General features: G+C 42.6%; 1 protein-coding gene and 1 long non-coding RNA gene across 15 annotated transcripts in view; both read left to right on the forward strand.

Annotated features, from left to right (window-relative positions):
- SVIL (supervillin) overlaps positions 1-13,309 on the forward strand; it is a 143,718-nt gene that overhangs the window by 100,479 nt on the left and 29,930 nt on the right. For all 14 annotated transcript variants that reach the window (XM_081931381.1, XM_081931392.1, XM_081931386.1 and 11 more), the window contains 3 exons: positions 2,727-3,300; positions 5,275-5,470; positions 9,105-9,237. In XM_081931381.1, the coding sequence (XP_081787507.1) occupies positions 2,727-3,300; positions 5,275-5,470; positions 9,105-9,237 (903 nt within the window). The remainder of the gene's footprint in view (positions 1-2,726; positions 3,301-5,274; positions 5,471-9,104; positions 9,238-13,309) is intronic.
- LOC309353464 lies at positions 9,244-10,759 on the forward strand. Its single transcript, XR_014161878.1, has 2 exons — positions 9,244-10,217; positions 10,268-10,759. It is a non-coding gene; the product is annotated as an uncharacterized lncRNA (long non-coding RNA).

Here is a 13,309-nt window from a genome sequence, read left to right on the forward strand (position 1 = left end):
TCAAATGATGCACCATGTTCCTTGCTATTAATGCAGCCGTGTGACTGCTGTCACAGCATGTACAGGCAACGGCTTGCCAAGAAGCAGACATAACACATCTTTCTAATGCCACAATTTGGAAGGCTTCTGTTTGTGTTTACCTGAGAGTAAAACCTAAACTGCAGTTGCCATTACTCTTCATATTTGAATGCCAAGTCCAAGCCCTTATATCATTGCACTCATGGTGATTTTTGGTTTCTGCTTTGAGTAATCATTTAAAGACATAGGGTTTTTTCCCCAGTTTCGGTAATAAGTAGTCTCTTAATAGAAATCCTACTGCCGATAGGATGCGACTGGTAAACACCACTATTCCCCAAATTTTCAAATGCACAAGTGATTGGGCTATCCTAGGTTCAGTTCCCTAATCTGAATCTGGAATGCTACATATGTTGAAGACTATGTTAGCTTAACTTGATTTTTCACCATTGAAGTTTGCGTTTTTCAACTCTGCAACACTTTTACACCATAAAATAAAAAGCTCAGAAAATTACTGAATATATGTTCCCTCTTTTTCTGTCCCAGAAATGGGACCTGCAAGGCAGTAAATGATCACAGTAAAACAACTAACAATAAAAGCAATACTATATCCAATGAAATGAACAATATATGCAGCATATGAAAACTCAGCAGTTGCAAAATTCATTGAAGAGCATACTTAAAACAGCATCTTACCAAAAGGGTCATTGGAAAAGAGCTGTTGTCATTTTCCTATAGAAAGCAGGGACAGAGGTTCCCAGGGCAAGGGTGTGTTCAGAGCTCAGGTGCCACCACTGGTAAGGCTTTCTCCCATGAGCCCAACTATGTCACCTCTTTTTGGAGTGTGGGATGCAGAGCCTGGTCCCCTGTCAGTCACAGCATGTGGATAGTCTTATCTTGAAGAAGGCAAAATAAATAAAAAATTGTCCAGTAGCACCTTATAGACCAACTAAGTTAGTTCTATAACAACTAAGTTTGTTCTAAGTTGGTCTATAAGGTGCTACTGGGCAGTTTTTTTATTATTTTATTTTTATTTCGACTGGGTCAGACCAACATGGCTACCTTCCTGAATCTTGAAGAAGGCAGTCCTCTTGATGTTCTTCTTCCAAACCATTTAGGGCTTTAAACCAGCACTTTGAATTGGGCCTTGTGAAACATACCATAAACCACCAAAGATACATTGATCACAGAAATCATAGAATTATAGATTTGGAAGGGATGCCCAGGGCCCTCTAGTCCACCCCCACCCCCCAGCAATGCAGGAATCTCAACACATGGTCCCCCATCCAATTTGCAACCATACAAGACTCTTCTTAGCTTTGGAAATGTGCTAGCAGTTTTATTGTTGCACCACTGATCCTAAAACTGGGGTCCCGTCAGCAACCTAGCTGATTCTTTCTCCACCAGCTGAAGTTTCCAAAGCACTTTGAAGCCAGCCCCAAGTAGAGCACGTTACAGTAATATTATATGGATGTAAACAAGGTATGTGTAACTGTGGCAAGATTTGCCTTCTCCAGGACTGTAGTCTAAGCTAGCCAAAACCACTTGTGGCCACAGCTGCCACTTCTCTATCCAGGGTCTTGAACTCCCCAAGCTACACACCTGCTCTTTAATTACAAAGTTGTTTACTGGCTAGTGAACTTTCCCCATTGGGTTTTAGGCACCAGTGTACAGCAGCTTCTTTCCATAATGCAAGTTTAAGCAACGAATCCCATCTGCTGCCTCGGGGGGGGGGGGGGGATAGCACTACAAGTAGAAGGGAGACATTAGCTGTGATGTTGTTCAAAGCTTTGATGCTAATACTGTTTGAGGTGCTGTTTTATATTTAAGAGTTGCATGTATATAGATTTTCACCCACCTGTGTTCAATTTTATTATACTAGTCTGCAGTGTTGAAAACAGTTTGAGTGGCAGGTCTATTTTTCTTTTGCATTTGATGCCATAATATTTCTCCAGAGGGTGATATGCTGTTGCCTGTGAGGGTAACTGTAATGTGTTTTACTTTAAGCAAGTTCACTCTCTCAGCAAGAATTGGGAGGGGAATGCGTAGGTTACATAAATTGTATCTTAAGAGGCTGAGAACAAAGCAGTAAGTAATGCCCATTGGTGAACTGTAGAATTGGAATGTGGAGGAAATGCCCCCTGAGTATAATACATATGTACACTGCAAAAGCATTTGTAAAATATTTTTTGGAAAAATGAGTTATCAAAAACTATTTTGTTACAGATTACATTTGTATCACACTCTGCTTCCAAATTTCTCAGCACAGCATAGATGGTGGTTCTTCTCCCCCACCCTCCCAGTTTTCTCTCACAACAACCCTGTAAGGTAGTTACACTGAGGAGAGTTTAGCTCAAGACACTCAGGGAGCTTCATGGCTGAGTGGAGATTTCAGTCTGCATTTCCTTGATACTTACTCCAGCCCTCTAACCACTATATCACTGGGCTCTTAACATACTAGCTGATATTTTGTGGTAGGTTAATGAGGAAGAGCTGTTTGTGGAAATGAAAAGCAGCTTTTCAAAATATGGAAAGCTAGGGGAAGAGGGATCACTTCTGTTTCGTTTTCGCTGGTCATATGAAACATGAACCTTTGTTTGTGTTAGCCAACCCTCATTCTGTATCTGAAGGGGTGTGGCAGCTAAATTGCAGGCTACCAAACCTGTGGCTGTGAATTATTAATTTTTAAGTCTCTTTATATTGCTCCACAGGTGCAAAGTGACAGTGGGAGAATTGCCCCTTTGTCCCCCACTATTGTAACGTCAGTGTCAACCATGGTGTCTGCATTGTCGCCGGTGTATAGTAAGGATCTGCATGTGAAGCCAGCAGAAGATGAGGTGGTGAATGAGATTGGGAAACCTGATTTCAGATACCACTCTCCAGCGGAAAACGCAGATACTTCATTAAAAAACATCCTGAAAACGGAATTGTGGCAGCCTTCGGTGGAATTGAGAGAGAGCAACTGGCAGTCGAGGGAGCCTGAAGAGACAGAGCCCAGGGGATTCGTAAAACGTGAAGAGAATGCTATGAGAAAGCGAAGCTCTTTTGAGGAAGAGCCACCGCTTCCTGTTCCTGATAAAACGGAGGACTACAACAAAGAGATGAAATATGCATTCCCAAGAAAAAGCAGCATGGAATTGTTTAGCCCACAGCCTCTTTGTCAGCCTGCTGAACAAAAGGAATTCGCCAGCGACACTCTGAAGAATAAACGGGAAGTCAAAGGCCAGTCCTCTGAGGAAACGATGGAGTATGAAGGAATTGTGGCAAGATCAACCCTGCAGAGAGGTAAATGCCTCAGTGTGGGCTGCCACCCCATTTAAAGAAATCTTAGCCTGTTTGTTGTTTTGAGTTCTTAAAAGCAATTAATTAAAAGGTTTGGATAGCATAAATGTGTATATGATTGAAGCAGTTATGAAGAGGGGGCGGGGACCATTGTTTATACAGGTGTCCCTAACAAGCTTTAGCTTAAGAGGCATTCTGTCCTCTGTGAGGAGGGAGGGGGGAATGCCTCATCTGTCGCTCGCTAAGGGTTGTGGGTTTGTTTTTGTAAATGCTTGTATTAAAAATAATTACCATGGGGTGGAAAACCACAGGTTGTTAGTTGTAGGAGATTTCAGCTTTCACATTGCGATCACTCTTGGGCCAGCTTCATAGCCTCCATGACACAGATGGGGCTGTCTCATATTGTCATGGTTGGAAGAGACACTGAAGTAACCCTGTTGTCATAGTCGGACCACTTCCTAGTGGTTGTTTATTTCAGCGAGAGAGAACTCTGCACTGCCCCCCTCTCCTGGGGTGAAAGACTGATCAAGATGGTATACCCTGGTGGCTTATTGAATCCAATGGATTCCTGAATGCTTTTGCATATTTTCTGCGGTACAGAAAAGGCAATTCTGTTCAGACCACAACCTCACTTTGGAACGGTGAGATGCACCAGGCCATTTTCCACAACCACATCTTGAGTGCCATTTTTAATGCTGCTGATTGGTGCCTTGGACAGTTGTGGGCAACGAAACAGACCACATGATGGCTGGAGCATATGTATTTATTATATATTTGCACCACTTGATTGTAAACAACGCACCCACACATAAACCATAAAGTGTGAAGATGATCATGTCTATTGTGTGGTGGTGAAGGCATACTTTTTTGCCCTTCATTGCAGTCTCAAATAACCACCCAACAGATGCTCTTTGTGGAAGCGGATGTCTGACTTGGCACACGGGGTATTGTAGCCTTTGGAGGCCTGTTGTGACAGATTAGCAGTGGTAATTGAGTGTACAAAATCACTCATCTCCATGATGACTTGGACATCATTGTTGTGGCTTTTGTCGGATTATACAAGACAGAGACCAGAACTGTGGTGTGACATGTCTTTAAGATGCAAGAAAGGCAAGGGCTTTTGCCTGAGCATTCTCACTTGAGTCCTTTACCTGAGCTGGGGACGGCATAGTCTCTGGAAATGTGTTCCTTGGGAAACTTGAGAATTGCCTCTTTCTCCATCTTGGTCTTCCCCAGCACTGGCATTCAATGGAAGAAACACATTAGCATTGTATACTGCATCATTTAGGACCGATACACTAGCATGCTACATTGGGACTCAATGAAATCTCTTAGTATGAGTAGCCAGAAGTACCATTTCCCCCAAGCCACCTGGGCCTGTGTGTGCATGTGCGCTCACATGCACATGTGTATGATGTCAGATTTCTGGCATCTTGCAAACGATGCAAGAAACTCACCATCTATTTTCATTGCACTGGAGAGTTATGAGAACTCACAAGGACTCAAGGAAGCTGTCTTATAAAGAGTCAGACCATTGGTTCCTCAAGCTCAGTATTGTCTACACGGTCTGGCAGAACCTCTCCGGGATTTTAGACATGGATCTGTCCCAGCCCTATCCAAAGTTGACGGGGACTGAATATTGGACCTTTTGCATGAAAAGCAGGTTCTCTTCTGCTGAGCCTGCAGCCCTTCCAACTCCCCAAACTTCCAAGTCTACAGTTCTGTGATTCTACGATTCCTTTCTTCTGAATCACTGACTCTTGGTTAGTTCTTCTAGCCACAGAATGCTAGTGACACTGTAATTTTGTAAAGCATGAGAAAAATCCACCATTGTGGTGGAAAGCACCTAATTTGTAACCTGGGCTTGTATAATTCATTATATGAAACAAAGAAGTTACCTGTCAGTTTGAGTGATGTGTTTTGCAGGTTTTTGCTTTTTTGCAATTAAGCACTAATTCTGAGCTCCCCACCCCCCAGAGCATGATGAGCCAATTTCAGAACTTGTGGGAACAGCAGCAACAAAGAGCTATTCTCAGTCTGCGGCTGTGGGATCCTGTAGACAGCAGGAAACCTCTGAGCTGTTAGAGGGAAAACTAGACTCCAGGGAGAGCAAAGCCGAAATTATGGAGGACACCCTTGACGCGTCCAACAAAACTATGTCAATTAAAGAAAGGTAAACAAACTCTTCTTCTTTTGAAGTATCTTGTTTTCTCTCTTCTTTTATAGTAGAAGTATTTAGTGTGGTGATGTGCAAGAACATCCACTGGGGAATTTCTCAATCTGTGTATTAAAATCATAAAATCTAAACCTGAGTGGCAATTAAAAAGGGGAGAAAAAGTTTAGTGTTGAAAGTGAAACTATAAAGGGAAGGCATCCTTGAAATCTGGGTAAATCAGTATTAAAGCTTAGGAACATAGGAAGCTGCCTTACACCAAGTCAGACCAATGGTCTGTCCAGCTCAGTGGGGTCTGCACTGACGGGCAGAGGCTGTCTATGTTTTCAGAAGGGGGCATTCCCTGGAGACAGCAGGGACCTTCTGTGCGCAAGGGAGATAGTCCACTGAAGGAGCGTCTCCACCACCATCATTGAGCCTGGACGCTGAGATCCATCTCCGACGAAGGGTCTTTTGGAGGTTTCTTCATTTTAAGAAGTGAATCTACAGGGAACCAGGCAGAGGGCCTTCTCGGTAGTGGCCCCCACCCTGTGTAACACCCTCCCATCAGATGCCAAGGAAATAAACTACCCGACTCTTAGAAGACATCTGAAGGCAGCCCTATATAGGGAAGTTTTTTAATGTTTGATGCTTCACTGTGGTTTTATCATTTGTTGGAAGCCGTCCATAGTGGCTGGGGCAACCTAGTCAGATGGGCGCCATATAAAAAATAAATTACTACTACTACTATGGCCCTTCCTGAATACAGTGAGGTGAAAGTCTCAAATTAATTTCTCCATCTTCCGTTAGATAGCTGAACCAAATTGTTAGACTCCAGCAAATCAAACAATGGCTTTTTGCAAGAATGGCTGTGGGTAGTCCATGATCAGAATGTAATATTCAGCATTTTGAGTTCCCACCCTATTTCTTCAACTCAGAAGTGTCCTTAACAGCTCTGGAAATGGACATGAAAGTATGTGGATGATTCCTGGTTGAGCTAGACTCCCCCCCCCCCGCCATGCATAGCAAACAGACGTGCATACATTATAAGTAACAATTAGGCTTCTCCCAACTTATAATTTGAGTTGCCCTGGAATGCATTATACAGTCATACCTTGGTTCTTGAACGGAATCTGTTCCCGAAGTCTATTCGACTCCCGAAAATGTTTGGAAACCAAGGCGAGAGCTTCCTGCACTCAATCAGAAGCCGCGTCGGACGTTCGGCTTCCAAAAATAGTTCGCAAACCGGAACAGTCACTTCTGGGTTTGCGGCGTTCAGGAGCTAAAACGTTCAAGAACTAAGCTGTTGGAAAACCACAGTACGACTGTACACAGCCCCTGTAGGGCCTTTTTGATGATCTCCTCACACAGCTATAGTTTTTTCCCCTCTCCAAGGCATATTAAGTGTATTCCAGGTCATAGTTTGGCATCAAATCAGTGGCCTGGTTCCAGCATTGCCCATGAGTTTACAGCAGGGATAGTAAACCAGTAGCCCTCCAGAGTCTGCTGGACTCCAGCACCCATAATCTCCAGCCAGCATGGTCAGTGATAACGATGATGGGAATTGTAGTCCAGCAACAAAGCAAAACAGCAATGAATATGCTGGTAATATTTGTGTGCTGAGTTTAGAACTACTCGCCAATACTTTTTCTTTTTTTCCACTTCCATGCATTTGATGATAGAGAAGTGCTGCGTAGTTATTTTCAAAATACTGTACAAAAGAAATGGCCACATTGCATGTACTAAACACAGCCCACTTGTTTGAGGAAGTATTTGGGAGAGGGGAAAAAGACAAAGCAAGGAAGACAGGGAACTTTCAACCCCTGCTCCAATGTCAAATTGCCACAGAACCTCTGTTTGTCCCCGGAGGGTGTTGAATAAGCACATCAAAACACATCAAAGAGAACAAAGCAGACTCCTCCTGGGCAAGAGGCAGCAGGAATGGGGTTTCCTCTGGTGTGGCTTTTCCTGTCTTTCAGCTTTTACGCACAAGGATGAAGGATTACTTGGTACCAGTGTTGGAAACTGGGATATGAAAGCTAGAAGCTAAATGGCCCCTTAAACCTGGGTTATGGGCGCAACAGCAGAATGTCTAGGCCTGCTTTTTTAATAACAAGAATGCAAAGCTGAAAATAACTACAGCTAAAATATTTTGTTCATTTTTCACATGGTCTAGTCCTTCCCCTGCCCACCTCCCTGATATTCTTAAGAGGGTCTCATCTCCAGTCTTCAGAGAGTAGCTGGAAGTGAGGAAGGCAAACAAAGGTCCTCCTTTCCTTCCACTCTGCAGTTTTATTCTGAAATCTTAGGCACAATACTGCATCCAGAGCTCACGCTAATGAAATTCACTATCGCAAAATGTGCCAAGAAAAATGGGGGTTTCGAACACTGCTTGGTACGTATCGCTTAGATATTTCCCCAGGGAAAATTAAGGCCAGGGGTCAGAGCTCACTCTTTTGAGGTAGAGAAGTGGTAGCTGTCTCCCCCACCCAGTCGTACCTAGGTCATCTTGCACCCCTGAACTGCCCAGATTGCACCCCCTAGCCATGGACAAATTAGTTCTTCTTTCCACCTCTCCTCCAACCCCCCAACCCCCGCTTCCACATATTCAATTCACCCTCTATTTAAAACCATTTCTTATGAGGCAATAATTGATATTTATATTTATGGACATATTTTTAGCCAATTTTGCATGCCCTCGTTGCTTGTGCCCCTGGCGGGGGCCCATCTCACCACCCTCTAGCTACGACCCTGCCCCCGCCCTACCCTGAATCTGTGCATGGCATTTTACAGAGTAAGATAACACACACTCCACAAAAAGACAGATCCCTGCCCCAAGCTGCGTGCAGTCTAAATACTGAGAGAAAATGGTTTTGTAACTTAACATTGTTCAGTATATTGGCTGCTGGAGAGGCAGATTGTGTATAGGTTTGACTAAAATATGGGTGTGGTTTTATAATTATTTTGTTGTCCCCCCCCCCCATATATTTATGAATTGTTAACTGAATGGTTGTTGTTGTTGTTGTTCAATTTATATCCCTCCCTTCCTCCCAAAGCAGCTCAGGGCAGGAAGCATGTCTGATTATTATTTTTTAATTTTAAAAAAATACAACTAGAAATAAAATCACATTTTAAAGCAGTTTAAAGCTGTTGAAAACATCTATAAATAGTTAAAAACCCAAACATTTAAGGCAAGTTTGCAAAACCTGTAATACTCTGATTTCATGGTTGGAGGCAGTAATTCTTCTGAATACCAGCTGCTGGAAACCGTAGCAGGGGAGAATGCTCTTGGGCTCAGGTCTTGCTTGGGGGTTTCCCATTGGGGTATCTGGGTGGTCACTGTGACAGCAAGATGTGGGGGTAGATGTGCTGTAGGATGTAGGAAGCTACTTTGAGCCTTGTATTGGTCCACTGTCTACTGGCAGCCGCTTTCCAGAGCCGCATACAAAGTTTTCCCCAGCCCTACTTAGAGATGGCAGGGGTTAAATCTGAAACCTTCTGCCAGCAAGGCATGTGCACCACCACAGAGTCATGACCCAATCCCAGGTGTGTTACTGTGCAACGTGTGCAACAGCCCCGTGAAAGGGATACAGAAGACTGGTGAGGAATGGTCAGTATAGTTCAGTGCTGTGTCTTTTGGCTTCCTCACTTTCAGGCTGGCACTCCTGAAGAAGAGTGGTGAAGAAGACTGGAAAAACAGGCTGAACAAAAAGCCGGAGTATGGCCGGTTATCTGTCATTGAGCGTGGCCCCCAGCTGCCAGAGATGGAGCCGCTGTTTGCGAAGAAGGTAAAGTTGCCCATGTATGGGGAAGGTATTTCACTTGAAAGCACTTCGGCGCTCCAGATGCATCAAGCTAGACAAGCATGCCTGTCTGGAGGTAACAGCTGTTGCTTGTAGCATGGCAATTCATCACCAGCCAGGTTTGAACTTGAAGCACAACCAATCTATCTCTCTTATGCACCAAGGACAGTTATCTGAGATGCTTTCTTTGCTGAACAAATGATTCCCCCCACCCCGGTGTCTTGACACAAGGTTTATGTCTGAATGGAAGAATATTATACATATGCTTTGCAAAATAATTTAGGAATGCAATTATGTTAGGAGCATCTTGACTTAACATCAGAGTCAAAGCAGTATTCCTCTAATGCAACATTCCTCATCCTGGTGTCCTCCAGTTCTTTTGGAGTACAGCTCCCACCATCCATTAGCAATAGTGGCTGGCACTCATGGGAGTTGTAGTCCAAAACATTTGGAGGGCACCAGGTTGGGGAAGGCAGATCTGATGTAAAGGCAGGTTGGGGGGGGGGCTCTTATCTGGCCCGCAGGACAGAAATTAATATCCCTACCTTGGTGGGCCAAATTTGATTGGTGGGCAGGGCTGCATACCTGTGAATCCCTTAACATCAAAGTGATGTCCTGTGATGCTTCGCTTTGGGACTTTGCAGCACAGCACAGGGCTCTTTGAAAGTCCTTTCCCAACAGCTCCAGGCTTCTCCTCAAAGTGTACCATATAGCCATTTGCATTTTAAAGTAGTGCATTTGTATTTTAATCCTGAAGGATAACCATGTTGGTACATTTTAGCAAAAAGTCTCCTGGTCTCACTTTAAACAAAAAAAGTTTAAATGAGATGCAAGCTTTAGGGGACTCGTTTGCAGAAGCTTGTTCCGGAATAACATGTGGCACAGCTCTCTTGTGTTTTATGGTTTCTGCAACCCTTAAAGGATATTTAGCTACCTAACAAGTTATTCATTGGTAAGAATCATAGGTAAGAGCTGGTCTGTGACCGTATTAATAAATTCATTCATTCAATCATAGGTAAGAAGTGAGTCCATAGCAAAGAGATGCCTAGCATTCCACAACCACAGTAGAAGAGAGAATTTTTTGAAGTCAGGCAAGGGAAGCCTGTGGTCCTTCAGATGATATTGGAGTTACAACTCCCTTCATCCTTGACCATTGGCAATGCTGGTTGATGGGAATTGTAGTCTGGCAACATCTTGAGAGGCACAGGTTCCTCATTGCTGTTCTAAGTATTGTAGGATTTCACCTCTCTGTATCATGTAGCTCTGTAGCTCTATTTCCTGGAGTGTGAGATGTGAAATCTTAAAGAATCTATATTTTATTGAGGTCACTAACAGCAATTCATTCTTGGAACTTACAGTGCTCTTTTAACCTGAATTATTCCATTTTATCTCTTCTCTTTATAATTGTATGGTGTAAAGTAATACTGAAAGGATTGATTAAGCAACTAAAGCATTTGCCGATCGATTTTCGGCTCAGCATTAAGGACACTGTTTTAAAACAAAAACATTCTTTGGCTCAGGTTAGTCAGTCTAATTATAGAGCATGACAATATTATTATTATGTCTTTTTTCTTCAAACCAAGAATGGTAGCTTTTGTTAAGGAAGCTTTAATTCAATTCCTTCAATATCTCCAAAGAGTATTTATATTATACCAAGGCTTTGATGATATGGAAGTTATTTTAAATTTACCGTAATTAAATAACTGGAACAGTTGAAGGGCACATGATTAATCAGCTAAAAATTCTTTGATCACTTGATCTGCTCTGAAAACAGCCCCCTCTCAGCCTCCTTTTTAAAAATTATAATCTTCAACTTAGCAGGTTTTTCTAAATTCTGCTGCTGAAATGAGGAAGAGTCATGGCTTCATTTTAAGACAGCAGCATTCAGTTCCTCAAAGGCCCTTGTATATATTGCGTATATGCAGTTGGGCATCTCTCTGATATTTTATGAAGGACTGCATTATTTCTAGTGCTGATGAAAGTTACACTGGCTGATCAAATCTGAATCTCTGATAGCATCCATTTATAGTAGGAATTGTTCAGAAAAACGATACTAGAAATGATTTTTTGCTTTCTTGAAAATTGTGTAAACTGTTAATTGGCTGCTGGTGCATGATGTTATGTATTGAAGCCTGTGGCTGACTTTGCTTGGTATGTCTTGCATATACTTCTGGATGTAGCTTGCAGCAGCAACCTGTAACTCTTCTAAACATAAATGATGCACTTGTAAGATGGCACAACCATCCAGTGGAATAGACCTGTAATGGTTTTCAGCAAAAGTATGGCATCAAATGCTTAAGTGAGCTTAAGGCTCTTTTGCATCTAGAGAAGAACGTCCATTATTTTTCCAGGAATTAAGCGCACCTCTGAAATGTTTAGGCATGCTAAACTATTTCAAGTGAATACATAAAATATCAAGCCTTTTTACCTCCCCACTCCACGGTGTTCCATAAAACAATAGTCATTTAGAGAATGAGGAATCAAAATAAATTGATGGCCTTAATATTGGGGTGCTCTTCTAAATTAACATGTTTTACATATAATTGAGATCTACTATGCAAACTGGTATCCTGAGTGCTGATGGTTTGTAATGCTTTTTTATGCATAGAGGAAAACATTTTCATTATAAAAGCATTTGCATACTTTGGAGTGAAACTTTATACCTTTTTATTGTACATGCCAACTTTCTTGGTTTCAGAAATAGCTGTTGGTAGGCATACAGAGATTAGGCGAGATCCTATATAGTATGAGCATTTATGCAACAGGGCTTCTTTTTTTCTCTGCCATACACTCTTCCAGAAACCCCCCCAAATCTGCTCCACATAGTTGGGGAACACTCTGGAGCAGATTTTTGGAACATGTGGGGTGTAGAGGAGAAGAGAGAAACCAGAAGTCTCATTGGGCAAGCAGATTTTTTTGTTTACATGGGCTGCCATAATTGGACCTTATTTATCATATTATTATTTTTTGCCAACCTGTGATGTTATAAGAGCCATGATATTTGTGGCAGCCTTTCTTTGAATTAGAACATGCAATAATTAATAGCAACTTAATAGCAATAAGTTGTTTCCATGTTGCCTCCTGGAATGACCCCCTGTGTTTAACATTCAAATCTATTGCACGTATTGTACATAATATGAGAAGAGCCCTGCTGGATCAGGCCAAAGCCCATCTAGTCCAGCATCCTGTTCTCACAGTGGCCAACCAGATGCCTAGGGAAAGCCCATAAGCAGAACATTACTGCATCACCTCTCTCCCCACTTCTGCTGCCCAGCGACTGGTATTTAGAGACCTGCTGCCTCCAACATTGGAAGCTGCACATAGCCATTGTGGTCAGTGGCCATTGGCAGCCTTATCTTCCATGAATTTGTCTATTCCTCTTCTAAAGCCATTCAGGTTTTTGATGCCATCATTATATCTTAGGACAGCAAATTCCGGATGTGCTGTTTGAAAAAGTATTTTGCTTTGTCTGTCTGAATGCTCCAACATTCAGCTTTAGCAGCTAAAATTGTATTTGGTTCAATATACTGAAGTCTCCTAAAGCTTATCTGTTTTCATATCTGACCTTGCCTTCTTGGCTTGTTCCCTTTCCCGTCACGGTTTCATAATCGCACGAGGGAAACGTTCGAATCATCTGTTAGGTTGTCTCTTTATTGAAAAGCACACCCTAGTCGGCTTAGAGTTCCAGATTATGCAGTGAGCTCCAAGTCATGTGAGTGGAATATTAAATCAGCAATAGGGGTTTGAAATGCGTTTCATTCCAACAAAGTGCTCCTGCAAAAATGATGCTTTTTAATCTCCTACTGAGACCTAAAAGCGACCTTTTCAGGCTGACATCCTGCTTTAGAGCTATTCTTACATCAAGTGTTGATTCCCAAAATATCCATGGCAAATGTAGTGGGTCTAGCCACTAGACGGCAGCTTGCTTTTCTTTTGGAACTGCAGCTATCGTTATGTTCAGCGGACCCACTGTGAGTTTTAATCTGACTAGGAGCAGTGGCACTAGGAATGCAAGCTTCCTCCTGCAGCTACACCTCTCTCCTGCTCTGCAATGATT

Source organism: Podarcis melisellensis, assembly GCF_964234715.1.
Source record: "Podarcis melisellensis genome assembly, chromosome: 12".
Classification (NCBI taxonomy): Eukaryota; Metazoa; Chordata; class Lepidosauria; order Squamata; family Lacertidae; genus Podarcis; species Podarcis melisellensis.